We start from the raw sequence: 21,289 nt of genomic DNA, 5'->3' as shown, positions 1-21,289 counted from the left end.
GAGAGGTTGAGGAAAGGATTGCGGAGTCAATCCTGCTTAGGAGTGAAAGTAATAGGGCAATTGTTATGGGGGATTTTAACTTGACTAATATTGACTGGAATTGTTATAGCTCTAGCTCGTTAGAGGGGTCAGTTTTTGTTCAAAGCGTGCAGGAAGGTTTTTTGACTCAGTATGTAGACAGGCCAACTAGAGGTGAGGCTATATTGGATCTGGTGCTGGGAAATGAGCCAGACCAGGTGCTAGACTTGGAAGTTGGTGTGCATTTTGGTGATAGTGACCACAATTCGGTTACGTTCACCTTAGTGATGGAAAGGGATAGGCATGAACCTCGGGCCAGTGGTTTTAGCTGGGGGAAGGGTAATTATGAGGCTATTAGGAGAGAATTAGGAAACATAGGTTGGACTAGGAGATTACAGGGACTGGGAACGTCCGACATGTGGAGTTTTTTCAAGGAGCAGCTACTGCGAGTCTGTGATAGGTATGTCCCTGTCAGGCAAGGAGGAATTGGTAGGGCTAGGGAACCGTGGTGCACCAAAAAAGTTTCTTTGTTGGTTAAAAAGAAAAAGGAGGCTTATGTTCGGATGAGACGTGAGCACTCGGGTAGTGCACTAGAAAGCTTTAGATTGGCTAAGAGGGAGTTGAAGAGCGAGCTTAGAAGGGCTAAAAGGGGACATGAGAAGACTTTGGCGGATAGGGTTAAAGAGAATCCTAAGGCGTTCTATAGGTATGTCAAGAACAGAAGGTTGGTTAGGGCAAGTTTAGGGCCAGTTATAGATGGCAGAGGGAAGTTATGTGTGGAACCGGAGGAGATTGGTGAAGCATTGAACCAATATTTCTCTTCGGTGTTCACGCAAGGGGACATGAATATAGCTGAGGAGGACACTGGGTTGCAAGGGAGTAGAATAGACAGTATTACAGTTGATAAGGAGGATGTGCAGGATATTCTGGAGGGTCTGAAAATAGATAAATCCCCTGGTCCGGATGGGATTTATCCAAGGATTCTCTGGGAGGCAAGAGAAGTGATTGCAGAGCCTCTGGCTCTGATCTTCAGGTCGTCGTTGGCCTCTGGTATAGTACCAGAAGATTGGAGGTTAGCGAATGTTGTCCCATTGTTTAAGAAGGGGAACAGAGACTTCCCCGGGAATTATAGACCGGTGAGTCTCACTTCTGTTGTCGGCAAGATGTTGGAAAAAATTATAAGGGATAGGATTTATAGTTATTTGGAGAGTAATGAATTGATAGGTGATAGTCAGCATGGTTTTGTGGCAGGTAGGTCGTGCCTTACTAACCTTATTGAGTTTTTTGAGAAAGTGACCAAGGAGGTGGATGGGGGCAAGGCAGTGGACGTGGTATATATGGATTTTAGTAAGGCGTTTGATAAGGTTCACCATGGTAGGCTTCTGCAGAAAATGCAGATGTATGGGATTGGGGGTGATCTAGGAAATTGGATCAGGAATTGGCTAGCGGATAGGAAACAGAGGGTGGTGGTTGATAGTAAATATTCATCATGGAGTGCGGTTACAAGTGGTGTACCTCAGGGATCTGTTTTGGGGCCACTGCTGTTTGTAATATTTATTAATGATCTGGATGAGGGTATAGTTGGGTGGATTAGCAAATTTGCTGATGACACCAAAGTCGGTGGTGTGGTAGACAGTGAGGAAGGGTGTCGTAGTTTGCAGGAAGACTTAGACAGGTTGCAAAGTTGGGCCGAGAGGTGGCGGATGGAGTTTAATGCGGAGAAGTGTGAGGTAATTCACTTTGGTAGGAATAACAGATGTGTTGAGTATAGGGCTAACGGGAGGACTTTGAATAGTGTGGAGGAGCAGAGGGATCTAGGTGTATGTGTGCATAGATCCCTGAAAGTTGGGAATCAAGTAGATAAGGTTGTTAAGAAGGCATATGGTGTCTTGGCGTTTATTGGTAGGGGGATTGAATTTAGGAGTCGTAGCGTTATGTTGCAACTGTACACAACTCTGGTGCGGCCGCACTTGGAGTACTGTGTGCAGTTCTGGTCCCCACATTACAGGAAGGATGTGGAGGCTTTGGAGAGGGTGCAGAGGAGGTTTACCAGGATGTTGCCTGGTATGGAGGGGAGATCCTATGAGGAGAGGCTGAGGGATTTGGGATTGTTTTCGCTGGAAAGGCGGCGGCTAAGAGGGGATCTTATTGAAACATATAAGATGATTAGAGGTTTAGATAGGGTGGATAGTGATAGCCTTTTTCCTCTGATGGAGAAATCCAGCACGAGGGGGCATGGCTTTAAATTGAGGGGGGGTAGTTATAGAACCGATGTCAGGGGTAGGTTCTTTACCCAGAGGGTGGTGAGGGATTGGAATGCCCTGCCAGCATCAGTAGTAAATGCGCCTAGTTTGGGGGCGTTTAAGAGATCCGTAGATAGGTTCATGGACGAAAAGAAATTGGTTTAGGTTGGAGGGTCACAGTTTTTTTTTAACTGGTCGGTGCAACATCGTGGGCCGAAGGGCCTGTTCTGCGCTGTAATGTTCTATGTTCTATGTTCTAACACACTATAGGCCTTCTTCACGGCTCTATCCACTTGAGTGGCAACCTTCAGAGATCTGTGGATATGAACCCCAAGATCTCTCTGTTCCTCCACATTCCTCAGAACCCTGCCGTTGACCCTGTAATCCGCATTCAAATTTGTCCTACCAAAATGAATAACCTCGCACTTATCAGTGTTAAACTCCATCTGCCATTTTTCGGCCCAGCTCTGCATCCTATCAAAGTCTCTTTGCAGCCTACAACAGCCCTCCACCTCATCCACTACTCCACCAATCTTGGTGTCATCAGCAAATTTACTGACCCACCCTTCAGCCCCCTCCTCCAAGTCATTGATAAAAATCACAAATAGCAGAGGACCCAGCACTGATCCCTGTAGTATACCGCTGGCAACTGGTCTCCAGTCTGAAAATTTTCCATCCACCACCCTCTGTCTTCTATAAGATAGCCAGTTACTTATCCAATCGGCCAAATTTCCCTCTATCCCACACCTCCTTACTTTCTTCATGAGCCGACCATGGGGAACCTTATCAAATGCCTTACTAAAATCCATGTATACGACATCAACTGCTCTACCTTCATCTACACGCTTAGTTACCTCCTCAAAGAATTCAATCAAATTTGTGAGGCAAGACTTACCCTTCACAAATCCATGCTGACTATCACGGATTAAGCTGCAACTTTCCAAATGGTCATAAATCCTATCCCTCAGGACCTTTTCCATTAACTTACAGACCACCAAAGTAAGACTAACCGGCCTATAATTACCAGGTCATTCCTATTTCCTTTTTTGAACAGAGGAACAACATTCACCACTCTCCAGTCCTCTGGCACTATCCCCGTGGACCGTGAGGACCCAAAGATCAAAGCCAAAGGCTCTGCAATCTCATCCCTTGCCTCCCAAAGAATCCTAGGATATATCCCATCTGGCCCAGGGGACTTATCGACCCTCAGGTTTTTCAACATTGCTAATACACCTTCCCTCAGAACATCTACCTCCTCCAGCCTATCAGCCTGTATCACACTCTCATCCTCATAAACATGGTCCCTCTCCTTGGTGAACACTGAAGAAAAGTATTTATTCATCGCCTCTCCTATCTCTTCTGACTGTAGTGTAGTCTTTTTGAGTGAATTGGATTTTATTTACTCAGTAGAGTTTCTTTTGATGTTCCTTTGTTAACATTGTCTTTTCCAGCTCTTAATATCAGTGACTCCTCCTTCCGGAGTAACGAGTCTTCCTGGATGGCATTTAATCCTTTTAATATCCGCCACAAGACCCACATTAGGTTGCAGTTCCTTCCTCGGTCACCAGGTGGTATCTTGTTCTACACTGCGCAGCAACTCAGCCCTCGTTCAGGTAAGCCCAGTCCTTCAGTGTGATAAACTAAATGTGCTTCCAGAGGCAGCACAATCCTGCCACTGTTTGTCTTGGAATTGCTTTTACGCAGTTAATCTCTGAACTTCTAAGTGCAAGAAGATACCTTTTCAATCCATTGTTGCTTGTTTCTGATTTTCTTGGTCCGTTTTACTCCTTTTCAAACCAGTGAATCAGATATAGGAACAGGAGGATGCCATTCTGCCTCTTGAAGTTGATCCACCATTCAATTAGATCATGGTCGATTTGTATCTGAACTATATCTATCTACTTGGTTCCATAATCTTTAATTCCTTTACCTGACAAAAACCTATCTCAGTTTTGACATTTTCAATTGTCTCACAGACTCGAGAGCTTTTTGGGAGAGAGTTTCTGATTTCCACTCCCCTTTGTGTGAAGGAGTGTTTCTTGACATCACCCCTGAATTATCTTGCTCTCATTTTAAGATTTTGTTGCCTTGTTCTGGACTGTACCCCAACAAAGGAAATAGTTTCTCTTCATCTACCCTAACAAATTCTATAATAATCTCAAACACTCTAAACAGGTCACCCCTTGATAGTCATAGGGTCATAGGGCGGGATTTTCCAGTCGTGCTTGCCCCAAGATCAGAAATTCCCACCCGAGGTCAACGGACCTTTGCATGATCTGCCGAATTTTCTGTCCCGCCCAGCTACGATTCGCATGGCAGGTGGGACAGGAAAATTCTGCAGTTAATGAGTCATAGAGGTATACAACACAGAAAAAGGCCCTTCGGCCAATCTTGTCCACGCCGGTCAAAGACAAACAACCCAACTCTTCTCATCCCATTTTCCAGCACTTCGCCCATAACCAGGGGATTTGTCCATTTTTAAGCCCGTCAGAGCCTCCAATATCTCCCCATTTCCTATAAGGGAATGCAAGCCTGGTCTTTATAACCATACAGCGCAGAAAAGGCCCTTCAGCCCATTGAGTCTGCACTGACAACCTGCATTAAATCCCATTTTCCTGCACTTGTCCCATATCCATGACTGTTATGCTATCTCAAGTGCTCATCCAAATATTTCTTAAAGGTTGTAAGGTTTCCAGCCTCCACTACCTTCCCAGGCAGTGCATTGCACATTCCCACCACCCTCTGAGTGAAAAAATGTTTTCTAAAATCCCCTCTGAATCTCCAGCCCCTCTCCTTAAAACTATGCCCCCTCAACCAAGGTAACAGCTGCTCCCTACTCACCCTGTCCATACCCCTCATCTTATACACCTCAATCATTTCCCCCTCAGCCTTCTCTGTTGTAAAGAAAACAATTCAAGCCTATCTAGTCTCTCCTTACAATTCAAATGCGCCATCCCAGGTAGCATCCTGGTGAACCTCCTTTGTATCCCCTCGAATGCTATCACATCCTTCCTATAGTGAGGTGACCAGAATTGCACACACTGCTCCAGCTGTGACCTCACCAATGCTCTGGAAAGCTCCAACATTACCTCCTTGCTCTTATACTCTATGCCATGACTGATGAAAGCAAGTGCCACATATGCCTTCTTAACTATCCTATTCACGTGCTCTGCCGACTTGTGAATAATTACCCAAGATCCATCTATTCCTTTGAGTTTCCCAATGTCCTGCCATTCCTTAAATATGACGTGGAGATGCTGGCGTTGAACTGGGGTAAACGCAGTTACATTCCTTAAATACCCTGTCTAATCTTCCAAAGTGCATCACCTCACACTAATCAGGGTTAATACCATCTGCAAGTGCTCTGCCCATCTGACCAACCCATTTATAACTTCCTGTAACCTACAGCCATCTTCTTCATTATTAACTACCCTACCAATCTCGGTGCTGTCTGCAAACTTGCTTAATATTCCTCCCACATTTTTATTTTTTTAATTCATTCATGGGACACGGGCATCACTGGCTGGCCAGCATTTACTGTCCATCCCTAGTTGCCCGAGGGTAGTCGAGGGTCAACCACATTGCTGTGGCTCTGGAGTCACATGTGAGCCAGACTGGGAAAGGACGGCAGATTTCCTTCCGTAAAGGACATCAGTGAGCCATCTTTGGGTTTTTCCGACAATCGACAATGGTTTCATGGTCATTTCCCAGAAATCTGAAGAGAAGTATTCATTTAACAGCCTGCAGCTTCACATACATATTGCCCCTTGGTCTTTAATGGGCCCTGTGCTTTCCATGGTTAACCTCTTCACTTTAATGTATTTATGAAATATTCTTCCTACTCCTGTCCTTTATCATGGCCCCTTTTTACTCTTCTAATTGCTTTCTTAAGTTCCCTCTTGCTCTCCCGATATTCCTCCAGGCCACGGCTGAATTGCCCATTGCCCTTTGGATTTCCTAAAAGCCTTCCTCTTCTTCCTCATTTAGTCCTGAATTATCCAAGATTTCCAAGGTTCCCAGAACTCAAGGGTGTATGTTGAACCTGTACTCTCCCCAGCTCCTTTTTGAATGTGGGGTCATTACTCCGCTGTAGATTTTCTCACAAGGAGCAGTTCCCAACTTTGGCCAGAGGCAGTAGCCTTATTTTAATAAAATCTGCCTTCCCCCAATCTAAAGTCATATTTTGCAGGCCATCATTCTCCTTGTTCATAACAAATTTTAACTGTACCATGTTTGGTCACTATCGCTAAAATGCTCCCCCACTGCCACATTGAATACTTGTTCAGCTTTGTTCCCCAGAACCAGATCCAGCACTGTGCCATCCCTTGTTGGGTCTTCTACCTATTGATACAAAAAACTCCCCTGGAAAATTTTCAAGAAACCCACCCCCTCTAAACCTTTAACACTATGATTATCCCAATTTATGTTCGGTAAGTTGAAATATCCAAATATAATTACCCGATTATTACTCTTATACCCCTCTGTGAACTGTCTACACATTTGCTCCTCTTTTTCCCGTTGACTCTTTGGGGGCACATAATGCACGTCCAGTAATGTGGCTGCCCCCTGAACATAGAACAAAGAAAATTACAGCATAGGAACAGGCAGTTTGGCTCCACGCCTGCACCGACCATGCTGCCTGACTGAACTAAATCATAGAAATCATAGAAACCCTACAGTACAGAAAGAGGCCATTCGGCCCATCGAGTCTGCACCGACCACAATCCAACCCAGGCCCTACCCCCATATCCCGACACATTTTACTCGCTAACCCCTCTAATCTATGCATCCCAGGACACTAAGGGGCAATTTTAGCATGGCCAAGCAACCTAACCCGCACATCTTTGGACTGTGGGAGGAAACCGGAGCACCCGGAGGAAACCCACGCAGACACGAGGAGAATGTGCAAACTTCACACAGACAGTGACCCAAGCCAGGAATCGAACCCAGGTCCCTGGAGCTGTGAAGCAGCAGTGCGAACCACTGTGCGACTGTGCCGCCCCCACTCTTCTGGGGACAATATTTCCATCCTATTCCGATATTTGTCAAGACGCTCCTTAAAAGTCACTATCGTATCTGCTTCCACTACCTCCCCCGGCAGCGAGTTTCAGGCAACCACCACCCTCTGTGTAAAAAATTTACCTCATACATCTCCTCTAAACCTTGCCCCTCGCACCTCAAACCTATGCCACCTAGTAATTGACTCTAACACCCTGGAAAAAAGCTTCTGACTATCAGAAGCATTCAGAAGGAATCAGAACATTCCTAAATTCGACCCACAAAGCCTTGTTTGAGCATCCTTCCAAGGTTCTGGGGCAATTTCTGGCACTCTGTGCTTCACAGAATCCTCCAGGGGATTCACACCAGTAAGAGGGTCAACGGTCCTTCCCCGTGCTCCGGTGGGCGGGTTGGTAAAATTCTGGCCACACACTCTAACTCACACATTCATACACACACACATGCACACACGCTCTCGAACTCACACACACCCACACACGCTCTAATTCCCACACAATCTTTAACTCACACACACACACACTCCAACTCATACACGCGCACCGGCTCTCTAACTCACACGCTCCCGACCTCCAACTTGCTCCCGACCTCCCACTTGCTCCCTAACTCCCACACACTCCCTAACTCCCACACGCGCTCAAACTCCCGCGCGCGCTCAAACTCCCGTGCGCGCTCTAACTCCCGTGCGCGCTCTAACTCCCGCACGCGCTCTAAGTCCCGCACGCGCTCTAAGTCCCGCACGCGCTCTAAGTCCCGCACGCGCTCTAAGTCCCGCACGCGCTCTGAGTCCCGCACGCGCTCTGAGTCCCGCACGCGCTCTGAGTCCCGCACGCGCTCTGAGTCCCGCACGCGCTCTGAGTCCCGCACGCGCTCTGAGTCCCGCACGCGCTCTGAGTCCCGCACGCGCTCTGAGTCCCGCACGCGCTCTGAGTCCCGCACGCGCTCTAAGTCCCGCACGCGCTCTAAGTCCCGCACGCGCTCTAAGTCCCGCACGCGCTCTAAGTCCCGCACGCGCTCTAAGTCCCGCACGCGCTCTAAGTCCCGCACGCGCTCTAAGTCCCGCACGCGCTCTAAGTCCCGCACGCGCTCTAACTCCCGCACGCGCTCTAACTCCCGCACGCGCTCTAACTCGCACACGCGCTCTAACTCCCACACATGCTCTAACTCGCACACGCGCTCTAACTCGCACACGCGCTCTAACTCGCACACGTGCTCTAACTCGCTCACGTGCTCTATAACTCCCACACGCGCTCTAACTCCCACACGCTCTCTAACTCCCACACGCGCTCTAACTCCCACACGCGCTCTAACTCCCACACGCGCTCTAACTCCCACACGCTCTCTAACTCCCACACGCGCTCTAATTCCCACACGCGCTCTAACTCCCACACGCGCTCTAACTCCCACACGCGCTCTAACTCCCACACGCGCTCTAACCCCCACACATGCTCTAACTCCCACACGCGCTCTAACCCCCACACGCGTTCTAACTCCCACAAGCGCTCTAACTCCCACACGCGCTCTAACTCCCACACGCGCTCTATCTCCCGCACGTTCTCTAACTCCCACACGCGCTCTAACTCCCACACGTGCTCTAACTCGCACACGCGCTCTAACTCGCACACGCGCTCTAACTCGCACAAGCGCTCTAACTCGCACAAGCGCTCTAACACGCACACGCGCTCTAACTCGCACACGTGCTCTAACTCGCACACGTGCTCTAACTCGCACACGCGCTCTAACTCGCACACGCGCTCTAACTCGCACACGTGCTCTAACTCGCACACGCGCTCGAACTCGCACACGCTCTCAAACTCGCACACGCTCCCTAACTCGCACACGTGCTCTAACTCGCTCACGTGCTCTAACTCGCACCCGCTCTCTCACTCGCACACGCGCTCGAACTCCAACACGCGCTCTAACTCCCACACGCGCGCTAACTCCCACACGCGCTCTAACTCGCACACGCGCTCTAACTCCCACACATGCTCTAACTCGCACACGCGCTCTAACTCGCACACGCGCTCTAACTCGCACACGTGCTCTAACTCGCTCACGTGCTCTATAACTCCCACACGCGCTCTAACTCCCACACGCTCTCTAACTCCCACACGCGCTCTAATTCCCACACGCGCTCTAACTCCCACACACGCTCTAACTCCCACACGCGCTCTAACCCCCACACGCGCTCTAACTCCCACACGCGCTCTAACCCCCACACGCGTTCTAACTCCCACAAGCGCTCTAACTCCCACACGCGCTCTAACTCCCACACGCGCTCTATCTCCCGCACGTTCTCTAACTCCCACACGCGCTCTAACTCCCACACGTGCTCTAACTCGCACACGCGCTCTAACTCGCACACGCGCTCTAACTCGCACAAGCGCTCTAACTCGCACAAGCGCTCTAACACGCACACGCGCTCTAACTCGCACACGTGCTCTAACTCGCACACGTGCTCTAACTCGCACACGCGCTCTAACTCGCACACGCGCTCTAACTCGCACACGCGCTCTAACTCGCACACGTGCTCTAACTCGCACACGCGCTCGAACTCGCACACGCTCTCAAACTCGCACACGCTCCCTAACTCGCACACGTGCTCTAACTCGCTCACGTGCTCTAACTCGCACCCGCTCTCTCACTCGCACACGCGCTCGAACTCCAACACGCGCTCTAACTCCCACACGCGCGCTAACTCCCACACGCGCTCTAACTCCACATGCTCTCTAACTCGCACACGCTCCCTAACTCCCACACGTGCTCTAACTCGCACACGCTCCCTAAATCCCACACGTGCTCTAACTCCCACACGTGCTCTAGCTCCACATGCTCTCTAACTCGCACACGCTCCCTAACTCCCACACGTGCTCTAACTCCCACACGCGCTCTAACTCCCACACGCGCTCCAACTCGCACACGTGCTCTAACTCGCTCACATGCTCTAACTCGCACACGCTCCCTTACTCCCACACGTGCTCTAACTCCCACACGCGCTCTAACTCCCACACGCGCTCTAACTCCCACACGCGCTCTAACTCCACACGCTCTCTAACTCGCACACGCGCCCTAACACCCACACGCGCCCTAACTCCCACACGCGCTCTAACCCCACACGCGCTCTAACTCCACACGCTCTCTGACTCGCACATACTCTCTAACTCGCACACGCGTTTTAACTCCCACACGCTCTCCAGCTCCCACACGATCTCCATCCCCCACACGCTCTCGAACTCCACACGCACTCTAACTCGCACACGCTCTCTAACTCGCACACGCGCTCTAACCCCCACACGCGCTCTAACTCCCACACGCGCTCTAACCCCCACACGCGTTCTAACTCCCACAAGCGCTCTAACTCCCACACGCGCTCTAACTCCCACACGCGCTCTATCTCCCGCACGTTCTCTAACTCCCACACGCGCTCTAACTCCCACACGTGCTCTAACTCGCACACGCGCTCTAACTCGCACAAGCGCTCTAACTCGCACAAGCGCTCTAACACGCACACGCGCTCTAACTCGCACACGTGCTCTAACTCGCACACGTGCTCTAACTCGCACACGCGCTCTAACTCGCACACGCGCTCTAACTCGCACACGTGCTCTAACTCGCACACGCGCTCGAACTCGCACACGCTCTCAAACTCGCACACGCTCCCTAACTCGCACACGTGCTCTAACTCGCTCACGTGCTCTAACTCGCACCCGCTCTCTCACTCGCACACGCGCTCGAACTCCAACACGCGCTCTAACTCCCACACGCGCGCTAACTCCCACACGCGCTCTAACTCCACATGCTCTCTAACTCGCACACGCTCCCTAACTCCCACACGTGCTCTAACTCGCACACGCTCCCTAAATCCCACACGTGCTCTAACTCCCACACGTGCTCTAGCTCCACATGCTCTCTAACTCGCACACGCTCCCTAACTCCCACACGTGCTCTAACTCCCACACGCGCTCTAACTCCCACATGCGCTCCAACTCGCACACGTGCTCTAACTCGCTCACATGCTCTAACTCGCACACGCTCCCTTACTCCCACACGTGCTCTAACTCCCACACGCGCTCTAACTCCCACACGCGCTCTAACTCCCACACGCGCTCTAACTCCACACGCTCTCTAACTCGCACACGCGCCCTAACACCCACACGCGCCCTAACTCCCACACGCGCTCTAACCCCACACGCGCTCTAACTCCACACGCTCTCTGACTCGCACATACTCTCTAACTCGCACACGCGTTTTAACTCCCACACGCTCTCCAGCTCCCACACGATCTCCATCCCCCACACGCTCTCGAACTCCACACGCACTCTAACTCGCTCACGCTCTCTAACTCGCACACGCGCTCTAACTCGCACACACACTCTATCTCGCACACGCGCTCTAACTCGCACACGCGCTCTAACTCGCACACACGCTCTATCTCGCACACGCGCTCTAACTCGCACACGCGCTCTAACTCGCACACACGTTCTAACTCCCACACACTCTCGAACTCGCACACGCGTTCTAACTCCCACACACTCTCTAACGCCCACACACTCTCTAACTCCCACACACTCTCTAACTCCACACGCTCTCTAACTCCACACGCTCTCTAACTCCCACACGCTCTCTAACTCGCACACGCGTTCTAACTCCCACACACTCTCTAACTCCCACACGCTCTCCAGCTCCCACACGGTCTCCATCTCCCACAAGCTCTCGAACTTCACACGCTCTCGAACGCCACACGCTCTCGAACTCCACACGCTCTCTAACTCGCTCACGTGATCTAACTCGCACACGCTCTCTAACTCGCACACGCTCTCTAACTCGCACACGCGCTCTAACTCCCACACGTGCTCCAACTCGCACACGTGCTCGAGCTCGCACACACGCTCTAACTCGCACACGCGCTGTAACACGCACACGCGCTCTAACTCGCACACGCGCTCTAACTCCCACATGCACTCTAACTCGCACAGGCGCTCTAACTCGCACACGCACTCTAACTCGCACACGCTCTCTAACTCGCACACGCGCTCTAACTCGCACACACACTCTATCTCGCACACGCGCTCTAACTCGCACACGCGCTCTAACTCGCACACACACTCTATCTCGCACACGCGCTCTAACTCGCACACGCGCTCTAACTCGCACACGCGCTCTAACTCGCACACGCGCTCTAACTCGCACACGCGCTCTAACTCGCACACGCGCTCTATCTCCCACATGGTTTCTAACTCCCACACGTGCTCTAACTCGCACACGCTCTCTATCTCCCACACGCTCTCTAACTCCACACACTCTGCCTCGCACACGCTCTCTAACTCGCACAGGCGCCCTAACTCCCACATGCGCCCTAACTCCCACACGCGCTCTAACCCCACACGCGCTCGAACTCCACACGCTCTCTAACTCGCACACACTCTCTCACTCGCACACGCGTTTTAACTCCCACACGCTCTCCAGCTCCCACACGATCTCCATCTCCCACACGCTCTCGAACTCCACATGCTCTCTAACTCCCCATGCTCTCTAACTCGCACACGCTCTCGAACTCGCACACGCTCTCTAACTCGCACACGTGCTCTAACTCGCTCACGTGCTCTAACTCGCACACGCTCTCTAACTCGCACACGTGCTCGAACTCCCACACGTGCTCTAACTCCCACACGTGCTCTAACTCCCACACGCGCTCTAACTCCCACACACGCTCTAACTCCCGCACGCGCTCTAACTCCCGCACGCTCTCTAACTCCCACACGCGCTCTAACTTCCACACGCGCACTAACTCCCACACGCTCTCTAACTCCCACACGCGCTCTAACTCCCACACGCGCTCTAACTCCCACACGCGCTCTAACTTCCACACGCGCACTAACTCCCACACGCGCTCTAACTCGCACACGCGCTCTAACTCGCACACGCGCTCTAACTCGCACACGCGCTCTAACTCGCACACGCTCTCTATCTCCCACACGCTCTCTAACTCCACACACTCTACATCGCACATGCTCTCGAACTCGCACACGCGCCCTAACTCCCACACGCGCCCTAACTCCACACGCTCTCTAACTCCACACGCTCTCTAACTCGCACACACTCTCTAACTCGCACACGCGTTTTAACTCCCACACGCTCTCCAGCTCCCACACGATCTCCATCTCCCACACGCTCTCGAACTCCACACGCTCTCTAACTCGACACGCTCTCTAACTCGCACACGCTCTCTAACTCGCACACGTGCTCTAACTCGCTCACGTGCTCTAACTCGCACATGCTCCCTAACTCCCAAACAGGCTCTAACTCGCACGCTCCCTAACTCCCACACGTGCTCTAACTCGCACACGCTCCCTAACTCCCACACGTGCTCTAACTCCCACACGCGCTCTAACTCCCACACGCGCTCTAACTCCACACGCTCTCTAACTCGCACACGCGCCCTAACACCCACACGCGCCCTAACTCCCACACGCGCTCTAACCCCACACGCGCTCTAACTCCACACGATCTCTGACTCGCACACACTCTCTAACTCGCACACGCGTTTTAACTCCCACACGCTCTCCAGCTCCCACACGATCTCCATCTCCCACACGCTCCCGAACTCCACACGCTCTCTAACTCCACACGCTCTCTAACTCGCACACGTGTTTTAACTCCCACACGCTCTCCAGCTCCCACACGATCTCCATCTCCCACACGCTCTCGAACTCCACACGCTCTCTAACTCGACACGCTCTCTAACTCGCACACGCTCTCTAACTCGCACACGTGCTCTAACTCGCTCACGTGCTCTAACTCGCACATGCTCCCTAACTCCCAAGCAGGCTCTAACTCGCACATGCGCTCTAACTCCCACACGCGCTCTTAACTCCCACACACGCTCTATCGCCCGCACGTTCTCTAACTCCCGCACGCTCTCTAACTCCCACACTGTCAAACTCCCACACTCTCTCATGCTGTCAAACTCACACATGCTGTCTAACTCGCACCCGCGCTCTAACTCGCACACGTGCTCTAACTCGCACACGTGCTCTAACTCGCACACGTGCTCTAACTCGCACACGCTCTCTAACTCGCCACACGCTCTAACTCCCACACGCGCTCTAACTCCCACACGTGCTCTAACTCGCACACGCGCTCTAACTCGCACACGCTCTCTAACTCGCACACGCTCTCTAACTCGCACACGTGCTCTAACTCGCACACGTGCTCTAACTCGCTCACGTGCTCTAAGTCGCACACGCTCTATAACTCCCACAAGCGCTCTAACTCCCACACGCGCTCTAACTCCCGCACGCGCTCTAACTCCCACACGCTCTCCAACTCCCACACGCTCTCTAACTTCCACACGCTCTCTAACTCCCACACGCGCTCTAACTCCCACACGCGCTCTAACTCGCACACACTCTCTAACTCGCACACGCGTTTTAACCCCCACACGCTCTCCAGCTCTCCCACACTCTCGAACTTCACACGCTCTCTAAATCCACACGCTCTCTAACTCGCACACGCTCGCTAAGTCGCACACGTGCTCTAACTCGCTCACGTGCTCTAACTCGCACACGCTCTCTAACTCGCACACGTGCTCTAACTCGCTCACGTGCTCTAACTCGCACACGCTCTCTAACTCGCACACACGCTCTAACTCCCACACATGCTCTAACTCGCACACGCGCTCTAACTCGCACATGCGCTCTAACTCGCACACGTGCTCTAACTCGCTCACATGCTCTATAACTCCCACACGCGCTCTAACTCCCACACGCTCTCTAACTCCCACACGCGCTCTAACTCCCACACGCGCTCTAACTCCCACACACGCTCTAACTCCCACACGCGCTCTAACCCCCACACGCGCTCTAACTCCCACACGCGCTCTAACCCCCACACGCGTTCTAACTCCCACAAGCGCTCTAACTCCCACACGCGCTCTAACTCCCACACGCGCTCTATCTCCCGCACGTTCTCTAACTCCTACACGCGCTCTAACTCCCACACGTGCTCTAACTCGCACACGCGCTCTAACTCGCACAAGCGCTCTAACTCGCACAAGCGCTCTAACACGCACACGCGCTCTAACTCGCACACGTGCTCTAACTCGCACACGTGCTCTAACTCGCACACGCGCTCTAACTCGCACACGCGCTCTAACTCGCACACGTGCTCTAACTCGCACACGCGCTCGAACTCGCACACGCTCTCAAACTCGCACACGCTCCCTAACTCGCACACGTGCTCTAACTCGCTCACGTGCTCTAACTCGCACCCGCTCTCTCACTCGCACACGCGCTCGAACTCCAACACGCGCTCTAACTCCCACACGCGCGCTAACTCCCACACGCGCTCTAACTCCACATGCTCTCTAACTCGCACACGCTCCCTAAATCCCACACGTGCTCTAACTCCCACACGTGCTCTAGCTCCACATGCTCTCTAACTCGCACACGCTCCCTAACTCCCACACGTAATCTAACTCCCACACGCGCTCTAACTCCCACACGCGCTCCAACTCGCACACGTGCTCTAACTCGCTCACATGCTCTAACTCGCACACGCTCCCTTACTCCCACACGTGCTCTAACTCCCACACGCGCTCTAACTCCCACACGCGCTCTAACTCCCACACGCGCTCTAACTCCACACGCTCTCTAACTCGCACACGCGCCCTAACACCCACACGCGCCCTAACTCCCACACGCGCTCTAACCCCACACGCGCTCTAACTCCACACGCTCTCTGACTCGCACATACTCTCTAACTCGCACACGCGTTTTAACTCCCACACGCTCTCCAGCTCCCACACGATCTCCATCCCCCACACGCTCTCGAACTCCACACGCTCTCTAACTCCACACGCTCTCTAACTCGCACACACTCTCTAACTCGCACACGCGTTTTAACTCCCACACGCTCTCCAGCTCCCACACGATCTCCATCTCCCACACGCTCTCGAACTCCACACGCTCTCTAACTCGACACGCTCTCTAACTCGCACACGCTCTCTAACTCGCACACGTGCTCTAACTCGCTCACGTGCTCTAACTCGCACATGCTCCCTAACTCCCAAACAGGCTCTAACTCGCACACGCTCCCTAACTCCCACACGTGCTCTAACTCGCACACGCTCCCTAACTCCCACACGTGCTCTAACTCCCACACGTGCTCTAACTCCCACACGCGCTCTAACTCCCACACGCGCTCTAACTCCACACGCTCTCTAACTCGCACACGCGCCCTAACACCCACACGCGCCCTAACTCCCACACGCGCTCTAACCCCACACGCGCTCTAACTCCACACGCTCTCTGACTCGCACACACTCTCTAACTCGCACACGCGTTTTAACTCCCACACGCTCTCCAGCTCCCACACGATCTCCATCTCCCACACGCTCTCGAACTCCACACGCTCTCTAACTCGACACGCTCTCTAACTCGCACACGCTCTCTAACTCGCACACGTGCTCTAACTCGCTCACGTGCTCTAACTCGCACATGCTCCCTAACTCCCAAACAGGCTCTAACTCGCACACGCGCTCTAACTCCCACACGCGCTCTTAACTCCCACACACGCTCTATCGCCCGCACGTTCTCTAACTCCCGCACGCTCTCTAACTCCCACACTGTCAAACTCCCACACTCTCTCATGCTGTCAAACTCACACATGCTGTCTAACTCGCACCCGCGCTCTAACTCGCACACGTGCTCTAACTCGCACACGTGCTCTAACTCCCACACGCTCTCTAACTCGCACACACTCTCTAACTCGCACACGCGTTTTAACTCCCACACGCTCTCCAGCTCCCACACGATCTCCATCTCCCACACGCTCTCGAACTCCACACGCTCTCTAACTCGACACGCTCTCTAACTCGCACACGCTCTCTAACTCGCACACGTGCTCTAACTCGCTCACGTGCTCTAACTCGCACATGCTCCCTAACTCCCAAACAGGCTCTAACTCGCACACGCGCTCTAACTCCCACACGCGCTCTTAACTCCCACACACGCTCTATCGCCCGCACGTTCTCTAACTCCCGCACGCTCTCTAACTCCCACACTGTCAAACTCCCACACTCTCTCATGCTGTCAAACTCACACATGCTGTCTAACTCGCACCCGCGCTCTAACTCGCACACGTGCTCTAACTCGCACACGTGCTCTAACTCGCACACACTCTCTAATTCGCACACACGCTCTAACTCCCACACGCGCTCTAACTCCCACACGCGCTCTAACTCGCACACGCGCTCTAACTCACACACGCTCTCGAACTCCACACGCTCTCGAACTCGACACGCTCTCTAACTCGCACACGCTCTCTAACTCGCACACGTGCTCTAACTCGCTCACGTGCTCTAACTCGCACATGCTCCCTAACTCCCAAACAGGCTCTAACTCGCACACGCGCTCTAACTCCCACACGCGCTCTTAACTCCCACACACGCTCTATCGCCCGCACGTTCTCTAACTCCCGCACGCTCTCTAACTCCCACACTGTCAAACTCCCACACTCTCTCATGCTGTCAAACTCACACATGCTGTCTAACTCGCACCCGCGCTCTAACTCGCACACGTGCTCTAACTCGCACACGTGCTCTAACTCGCACACGCTCTCTAACTCGCACACACGCTCTAACTCCCACACGCGCTCTAACTCCCACACGTGCTCTAACTCGCACACGCGCTCTAACTCGCACACGCTCTCTAACTCGCACACGCTCTCTAACTCGCACACGTGCTCTAAGTCGCACACGCTCTATAACTCCCACAAGCGCTCTAACTCCCACACGCGCTCTAACCCCCGGACGCGCTCTAACTCCCACACGCGCTCTAACCCCCACACGCGCTCTAACTCCCACAAGCGCTCTAACTCCCACACGCGCTCTAACTCCCACACGCGCTCTATCTCCCGCACGTTCTCTAACTCCCACACGCGCTCTAACTCCCACACGTGCTCTAACTCGCACACGCGCTCTAACTCGCACAAGCGCTCTAACACGCACACGCGCTCTAACTCGCACACACGTTCTAACTTCCACACGCGCTCTAACTCGCACACGTGCTCTAACTCGCACACGCGCTCTAACTCGCACACGCGCTCTAACTCGCACACGCGCTCTAACTCGCACACGCGCTCGAACTCGCACACGCTCTCAAACTCGCACACGCTCCCTAACTCGCACACGTGCTCTAACTCGCTCACGTGCTCTAACTCGCACCCGCTCTCTCACTCGCACACACGCTCGAACTCCAACACGCGCTCTAACTCCCACACGCTCCCTAACTCCCACACGTGCTCTAACTCGCACACGCTCCCTAAATCCCACACGTGCTCGAACTCCCACACGTGCTCTAGCTCCACATGCTCTCTAACTCGCACACGTGCTCTAACTCCCACACGTGCTCTAACTCCCACACGTGCTCTAACTCCCACACGCGCTCTGACTCCCACACGCGCTCTGACTCCCACACGCGCTCTAACTCCCACACGCGCTCTAACTCCCACACGCGCTCCAACTCGCACACGTGCTCTAACTCGCTCACATGCTCTAACTCGCACACGCTCCCTTACTCCCACACGTGCTCTAACTCCCACACGCTCCCTAACTCCCACACGTGCTCTAACTCCCACACCTGCTCTAACTCCCACACGCTCCCTAACTCCCACACGTGCTCTAACTCCCACACGTGCTCTAACTCCCACACGTGCTCTAACTCCCACACGCGCTCTAACTCCCACACGCGCTCTAACTCCACACGCTCTCTAACTCGCACACGCGCCCTAACACCCACACGCGCCCTAACTCCCACACGCGCTCTAACCCCACACGCGCTCTAACTCCACACGCTCTCTGACTCGCACATACTCTCTAACTCGCACACGCGTTTTAACTCCCACACGCTCTCCAGCTCCCACACGATCTCCATCCCCCACACGCTCTCGAACTCCACACGCTCTCTAACTCCACACGCTCTCTAACTCGCACACACTCTCTAACTCGCACACGCGTTTTAACTCCCACACGCTCTCCAGCTCCCACACGATCTCCATCTCCCACACGCTCTCGAACTCCACACGTTCTCTAACTCGACACGCTCTCTAACTCGCACACGCTCTCTAACTCGCACACGTGCTCTAACTCGCTCACGTGCTCTAACTCGCACATGCTCCCTAACTCCCAAACAGGCTCTAACTCGCACACGCGCTCTAACTCCCACACGCGCTCTTAACGCCCACACGCGCTCTATCGCCCGCACGTTCTCTAACTCCCGCACGCTCTCTAACTCCCACACTGTCAAACTCCCACACTCTCTCATGCTGTCAAACTCACACATGCTGTCTAACTCGCACCCGCGCTCTAACTCGCACACGTGCTCTAACTCGCACACGTGCTCTAACTCGCACACGCTCTCTAACTCGCACACACGCTCTAACTCCCACACGCGCTCTAACTCCACATGCTCTCTAACACGCACACACTCCCTAACTCCCACACGGGCTCTAACTCGCACAAGCTCCCTAACTCCCACACGCTCCCTAACTCCCACACGTGCTCTAACTCCCACACGTGCTCTAACTCCACATGCTCTCTAACTCGCACACGCTCCCTAACTCCCACACGTGCTCTAACTCGCACACGCTCCCTAACTCCCAAACAGGCTCTAACTCGCACACACTCCCTAACTCCCACACGTGCTCTAACTCGCACACGCTCCCTAACTCCCACACGTGCTCTAACTCCCACACGTGCTCTAACTCCCACACGTGCTCTAACTCCCACACGCGCTCTAACTCCCACACGCGCTCTAACTCCACACGCTCTCTAACTCGCACACGCGCCCTAACACCCACACGCGCCCTAACTCCCACACGCGCTCTAACCCCACACGCTCTCTGACTCCCACACACTCTCTAACTCGCACACGCGTTTTAACTCCCACACGCTCTCCAGCTCCCACACGATCTCCATCTCCCACACGCTCTCGAACTCCACACGCTCTCTAACTCGACACGCTCTCTAACTCGCACACGCTCTCTAACTCGCACACGTGCTCTAACTCGCTCACGTGCTCTAACTCGCACATGCTCCCTAACTCCCAAACAGGCTCTAACTCCCACACGCGCTCTAACTCCCACACGCGCTCTTAACTCCCACACACGCTCTATCGCCCGCACGTTCTCTAACTCCCGCACGCTCTCTAACTCCCACACTGTCAAACTCCCACACTCTCTCATGCTGTCAAATTCACACATGCTGTCTAACTCGCACCCGCGCTCTAACTCGCACACGTGCTCTAACTCGCACACGTGCTCTAACTCGCACACGCTCTCTAACTCGCACACGCGCTCTAACTCCCACACGCGCTCTAACTCCCACACGTGCTCTAACTCGCACACGCGCTCTAACTCGCACACGCTCTCGAACTCCACACGCTCTCTAACTCGACACGCTCTCTAACTCGCACACGCTCTCTAACTCGCACACGTGCTCTAACTCGCTCACGTGCTCTAACTCGCACATGCTCCCTAACTCCCAAACAGGCTCTAACTCGCACACGCGCTCTAACTCCCACACGCGCTCTTAACTCCCACACACGCTCTATCGCCCGCACGTTCTCTAACTCCCGCACGCTCTCTAACTCCCACACTGTCAAACTCCCACACTCTCTCATGCTGTCAAACTCACACATGCTGTCTAACTCGCACCCGCGCTCTAACTCGCACACGTGCTCTAACTCGCACACGTGCTCTAACTCGCACACGCTCTCTAACTCGCACACACGCTCTAACTCCCACACGTGCTCTAACTCCCACACGTGCTCTAACTCGCACACGCGCTCTAACTCGCACACGCTCTCTAACTCGCACACGCTCTCTAACTCGCACACGTGCTCTAACTCGCTCACGTGCTCTAAGTCGCACACGCTCTATAAGTCCCACAAGCGCTCTAACTCCCACACGCGCTCTAACCCCCACACGCGCTCGAACTCCCACACGCGCTCTAA

At 53.4% G+C, this 21,289-nt stretch overlaps 1 protein-coding gene across 1 annotated transcript in view; it reads left to right on the top strand.

The window, feature by feature from the left end:
* eys (EGF-like photoreceptor maintenance factor) overlaps positions 1-21,289 on the top strand; it is a 199,570-nt gene that overhangs the window by 151,120 nt on the left and 27,161 nt on the right. Inside the window, exon 9 of the mRNA XM_078213594.1 lies at positions 3,713-3,874. Within this exon, the coding sequence (XP_078069720.1) occupies positions 3,713-3,874 (162 nt within the window). The remainder of the gene's footprint in view (positions 1-3,712; positions 3,875-21,289) is intronic.

The sequence above is a fragment of the Mustelus asterias genome, chromosome 5 (genome assembly GCF_964213995.1).
Source record: "Mustelus asterias chromosome 5, sMusAst1.hap1.1, whole genome shotgun sequence".
NCBI classification, from domain to species: Eukaryota; Metazoa; Chordata; class Chondrichthyes; order Carcharhiniformes; family Triakidae; genus Mustelus; species Mustelus asterias.
Note: the sequence above shows the minus strand (reverse complement) of the source record. Positions and strands in the feature narration are given on the sequence as shown.